The 6,323-nt window shown below is 37.0% G+C and overlaps 1 protein-coding gene across 1 annotated transcript in view; it reads right to left on the minus strand.

Annotated features, from left to right (window-relative positions):
• The window catches only part of ORC5 (origin recognition complex, subunit 5), a 97,017-nt gene that overhangs the window by 72,330 nt on the left and 18,364 nt on the right, over window positions 1-6,323 (minus strand). Inside the window, exons 5-6 of the mRNA XM_006882612.1 lie at window positions 5,974-6,085; window positions 4,704-4,834 (exon numbers count right to left, since the gene is read on the minus strand). Of these exons, the coding sequence (XP_006882674.1) occupies window positions 4,704-4,834; window positions 5,974-6,085 (243 nt within the window). The remainder of the gene's footprint in view (window positions 1-4,703; window positions 4,835-5,973; window positions 6,086-6,323) is intronic.

The raw sequence follows: 6,323 nt of genomic DNA on the forward strand, positions 1-6,323 counted from the left end.
CTTCAATGCCGTAAACATATTAAGTACAACCTCAAAATACTTGGCAACAAAACCAGAGATTATTATAAATGCAAGTTCTTGGCACTACACATTTTGAATCAGAAATTTCTGAAGATTGAGACCCAGATATCTAGTTTCTGGATTCTAGAGTCTGACTAGTACTAAGTAAGCAATCATAACTACTTGGAAATACTCCATAAATCAGCATAAGAGTACTATTAACAGATAATTTAAGCAAATCGGTAAAGATGTACAACTGTCATGTGTTAATTTATTCCCAACTATTTTATGATGGAATGCTTTAATTAAGAGACCTGAGTAAAGATGTACATTAATATGTAACTATACAACTTCAGGGAGCTCAAATGGCATAAACCGTAGACCTGTAGACACTGCTAGTGCTAGGCTCAAATCAACCAGTTGGTGCCAAAGGAGAAACAAGAACAATCTCTTCCTGTGCAATTTACAGTCTTGAAAATTCAATAGTCATCTGAGTCAAGTTCCAACACAACAGCAATGAGCTGAACTATACGTACAGCCTCAAACCAAAAGACTAATAGAGAACTGAAAATTAAATGCTTCAGTCTTTCCTATTCTACTTCATAAAAAAGTACCTGCTTATGGTAAAGAAACCTTAATTCACCTAATATTAAGTGTTTGTTGTTGTTGTTCCTGTTGATTGTCTTCAATTCAAACACGACTTATAGTGACCCTATGAACAAAAGCCTGAGCCCCTCTACAACTATCGATATTTATCCAAGTTCATAGTGTTTTTGGAGGCATGTTATTTAGAAAGTGGATGCCACTACTGCTTTCAAATCTGCCATAGTATGTTACTGTTGTTATGTGTCACTGAATTCACCTGTGATGTATAGCAGCTCTGAACCCTTCCCTGTCCTGAGTCAGTCTTACTAATTCTGACACACCAACCCCCATTGCTCCAGTTACTGTATCAATCCAGGGTCTCATCTAGTCTCATCTGGGGTCTTCCCTCTCCTGCATTGTCCCTCCACCCTTCCGAGCACGATGTCCTTCTCCAAACACTGATATTTCCTGGCAATGTGCCCAAAATAAGTGAGACACAGCTTCAAAATCCTAGCCTCCAAGGAGAGACTTGGTTTCACCCTCATATTAAGTGAGGAAAAGATAAAGTGAAGAACTTTTAACCTTAGCCAAGTTTTTAAAATTAGTTTCAAATTTTAAGATATAAGTACTCTTAAAGACAGTAATGTAAGAGTATCAGCACTAGCTGGTAAATAATATGCCTAAATAAAAACAACTGGCTTCTTTTGGATTGAAACATTTAAGATATGTCTAATAATTTACTAATAGTATTAAAAAGGAAATGGAGATCATTTTAGATTACTTCTAGCTTTACCTTAATGACTGTAAAAGAAGTAGTATTTTCCTCATGTGTTTTCATAAGAACTTATTAAGTAGATAAAACTATATGTTGCTCTTGTGTTCCCTCAAGTCAGAACTGACCCAGAGGTGACCTGCCAGTGGGCTTTCAGAGGCAGTAAATAACATGGGAGGAAAACGCCCATCCTTCTCCCTCATCTAACTTAATTTATACGAAGTTGTATTGGTAAAATCTTGGTGTGCATATTTTGTCGTAAAGAACATTACTGGGACAACTGGTTATGCCTGAAAAGACTGTGTTAATTAATCAAAGCCCAAAGTGGCACAGTTATTAAAATGCTCAGCTGTCCATCAAAGGGCCAGAGGTTCAAGCCCACCAGCCACTCTGCAGGAGAAAGATATGGGAGCCTGCTTCCAAAGAAATTGTTGCTGTATGTGCTGTCGAGTCCCTTGTGACTCATTAGTGACCCTATGTACAACAGCTCTGAGCCCTTCTCTATCCTGAGCCAACCTGGTCTCTGATGCACCTACCCCCATCACCCCAGTCTCTAAGTCAATCCATCTCGTTCAAGGTCTTCCTCTCTTGCGCTGTCCCTCTACCCTCCCAAGCATGATGTCCCTCTCTAAGGACAGGTCCCTCCTTGCAAAATGCCCAAAGTATGTCAGATAAAGCTTCAGAATCCTTGCCTCCAACCAGCCTGGTCTCACCCTCTCCAGGACGAACCTGTGACCTAGCACTGCACTGTATATTTAATACTCTCCTCCAGCACTACAGCTCAAAGGCATCAATTCTCCATCTATCATCCCTAGTCACTGTCCAGGTTTCTGATGCATAGGAAGTAATTGCAACATGGCCTATATCAGGCACACCTTAGTCTCCAGAATGACAAAGGAATCACCTTGGCCCTATCTAAACCAGGTACACGCACACTCCCCAGAATTTTGGCAGGCAGGGCCTGTGTGTTTAACTAATTTTGGGGCTGAGCATGGCGGAAGATTTCACTTTGGTTTCCAAAGAAACTATGGCCTTGAAAAATACAGATAGCAGTTCTATGCTGTCTACAGAACTGTTGTAAACTGGAATAGATTCAACAGCAACAAGACTGTAATTATATACAGTATCACTCAAAGAAAGAAACATGAAGTATTCAAGGGGCATCAGGGCAAAGCTCACTAATCTCATGGCCATGGAGCAAGAACCAATTCATAGTTAACCCTCCAGTGGGTTTTCAGAGGCTGTCAATCTCATGGAAGGAGACTGCTCATCTTTCTCCCTCGAAGCTACTGGTAGATTAGAACAGCCGGAGAGGCATCACCTTTGGGTTATCGTGCAACTCCCTATATTACCATAGCTCTGGTCAAAAAAGATATGTTCAAATGGCTACCCAGAGAGAAATAAAAAAAGAAAATCTCCCTTTTTGGGGGGTCCATTTTAAATAGTTTAAAAATTGTACATAAACTTTGGAACATTCAACATTTTAGTTATCGTGAAAGTTCTGTAATTAAATAACTAGAGCAAATTATTAAATGGCTTGCCTCCGGAAACTCTATGAACAGTGCTCAGGTCTTTTGTTTACAGGGTCGCTATGAGCCGTCTACAACTCAATGGCACTCAACAACAACATCACTGAAGATATATCTATGATTCTAAAAGAACTCTTAATTATTCAAGGCAATAAATAAAAGCACCCTGAATAAACTTAACTGGGAAAGCTGAAGCAAATATTCCTTCTTCTTTACCTCATGTCTAATAAGTCATATAGAACTTCTTGGAACATGCCACACAGGAACCCTCTAGGACAGAGCAGAACTGCTTCTCTTCCCACAGAGTGTCTGGTAGTTTGGAACCACTGACTTCCAGTTAGCCGTCGCGAGCTTACCTACTGCACCACCAGGCCTTCTAAACAATCTTACCTACTGCACCACCAGGCCTTCTAAACAATCTTACCTACTGCACCACCAGGCCTTTTAAACAATCAGTTCAAGGACTTACACTGATTACCAGGTTATACTGGGCAGACAGCTGGGTGAATAGGGGTTCTCCTTCATTCCTTTATGTCCTTACACATCCCAGTTCTTGAGTATCATCTTTTCCTTGCATATAGGGTTATGGGAAAGAATATAAAATAACTAACATGTGTAGATACAAAATAGTGGGTCTTTGTGTCACAAATGTCTCTGTGAGTCCACTGACAGCTAGAGGACAAACATACAACCCTTTTAGAACTTACACCTTTACATCAAATAAGAAAGAAAAACTTAAAAAAATACATTTAAAGCATTTGCGATTTTCTTGGAATGGCTGGGTTCTAGCTATATGAAAAGTACACATGCTATTTAATGATTTGCAAAAACAGTTGTACCAGAAAGCATCAGTATTTTAAAAGAAGTTTATTCTCATGGATCAAGTGTTATCAGTAATATCACTACAGATACTTATTATTTATAAGCACTTTAACATGAATTATTTAAGAATACATACCTGGGATACTCAGGGATTTTAATTTTAAATTGGGTATTCCTTCTACCATATATATTTTAAGTATTTTGATACTCCCTTATTAGTCACTAAACTACGAGGCACTGCTATGAACCACTGACAAATAAACAAGCATCAGAAGCTTGGCACTGCATTCTGACACTGGTAAGCTCTTCCTAAGCTTTTCCCCAAGTAACTGCTAACAAAGGAATGCAACTCAAAACTCAAGCTGGCACTGAGTCAGTTCTAGCTTCTAACAACCTTCCACTGGATTTCCAAGGCTCTAAAATCACAACCGGCAGAGAAGCTGCTCATCTTTCTCTCAAGGAGCAGCTGGTAGATTTAAACTGCCAAAAACAGCAGTGCAACTTGCTCCATAGCACTACACCACAAAGCTCTCTTTGGGGGAAAAAACAACAATAAAACATCGAAGAAAATATGATAGTTAAGAGACATCATTTTAGCCACAGTGAACACAATGTGTGCCAGATGGTTTTTTAAAAATGATCAATCAATGAGACAGCTCCTAACGACAACAAATGTATTAAGTATTTACATCTCCTTTCTGTTACTTTTCATTTTGTTTTGTATGAAGTTCAGTACTTTCTGCAATTAAGAGAGAAGAAAGAAAGGAAGAGGGGAAAAAAAAAGACTGTGAAGTAGAAGTAAAAAGTAAGTTGAATGAAAGTTTTCTAGTCAGGTCAATTTTGTTCTAAGCAATGGACATAGTATACTACCCTCTTATGGTGCTAAGTCATACTCAGATTTCCAGAAAAAATTTCCAGCTTCTAGTCTATCTCATACTATTGCTACTGGAAATTATCAAAGGATGTGTATTTTTTAAAGCAAGAGGATAACTTACCAGATGCCTGAGCTCTTTCAAATCCCGGCAGACAGTGTAAAAAACTCCAAGAAGAATATTAATATAGGCAGCATAAAAATCAGCTGAATATTCTGGAGGATGATCATGGCACAGGATCTTTTGAAGGTTCCCTGTTCACAGGAGACAATTTATAATGATTTGTTCAACACTTGAGTCATGTCTTTTAACATTTTATAACAGGTTTATAGCAGTAACAAAGAAATGATAATAAGAATAGGAAAGCAATATAAATTCTGAAACTGATTCAAAAGAAAACAATTATTAATCTAATCGAAAAAATACAGACTTGTCAAGACAAGTAAAAGAATGATTTTAAAAAATATCAAGAATCTTATGATTGTCAAAATTCACATAAAAATTGATGAAACTATATACTAACAAATCTATAAAGCTTAAAAACATTAAGCAGGATGATAAGCAATTAACATTTTCTTTCCTCACTTTGTATATGCTTAAAAGACAAGTTTAAAGGCAAAATAATAGACTATTACAAGATTTATGGGAGCTCTGGTGGCTTAGTGGTAAGGAGTTAAGTCGCTGATATAAAGCTTGTGGTTCAAATCCACTAGCTGCTCCACGGGAGAGTAACGGGCAGTGTCTTCCTGTGTGATTTACTGCCTCTGAACAGCCGCTGAGAGTCAGCGATGAGTTGGTTTTGATGTCACAACACATAACCACAACAAAATGGGATTTACAGTAAATGTGGGAAGCAAGACAGAATAACACAAAACTGGGAAGATGGGGCATTATAAGCAATTGATGATTTTGGATTTGTTACCAAAGCACAATATAACAGATCCTGACTGACAGAATAAGTAACCAAGAACCTAATCAAGTGTATTATATCAATATGAAGAAAGATATTAACAAAAGAGGAGTTGTCTGCATGTTAAAAATCAGAAAATAAGAATTCCAAATAGGAATCCAGCTGTTCAATTACTGCTGAGAGAGAGACACCATATCACTAAAGATATTTTATGTATCAAGTTATCATTGATGCATAATATTAGCAGCTATGATCAACCCTTTGTACTGGTTCCAACTTTAACTTATGCTTACTCTAACTTTCTGTACTAATTATATAAGTTGATATTACTATATTAATCATATATTTTACATAATTAATACTATATATTAACATTATTATATTATGAACAAGTTAAACACAAAAGCTGTCTTACTGAATATCAATTGCCAGAATAATGTTTTTTTTTGTTTTGTTTTTTCAGAATAATGTTTTAAGATTTACCTATGCTATAATCAGGAAAATACAAAACGAATGGCTCAAAGCATCCAGTAACTGGACGAAATTTTTCCCAAACAATTTCACTGAGAAAAATAACAGTCACATTTCTGTCAGTCTGAAAAAAAAAGGAAAAAGTAATTTTACAACATTGGGATATTCTTTCAAAGAAATACAGCAAAGAGTTAATATATAGAAAATTATTTGCATACTTCAAGGTCATATTTAGAAAATCCTGGCTGCATTTAGAAGGGGTCGTCATACTAGGGATACTGTAGCTGATGTTAGATGGATCTTAGCTGAAAGCAGGGAATACCAGAAGAATGTCTATCTGTGTTTCATTGATTATGCAAAGG

Source organism: Elephantulus edwardii, unplaced genomic scaffold, assembly GCF_000299155.1.
Source record: "Elephantulus edwardii isolate Elephantulus edwardi_28Jun2011 unplaced genomic scaffold, EleEdw1.0 scaffold00022, whole genome shotgun sequence".
In the NCBI taxonomy this organism is placed as follows: Eukaryota; Metazoa; Chordata; class Mammalia; order Macroscelidea; family Macroscelididae; genus Elephantulus; species Elephantulus edwardii.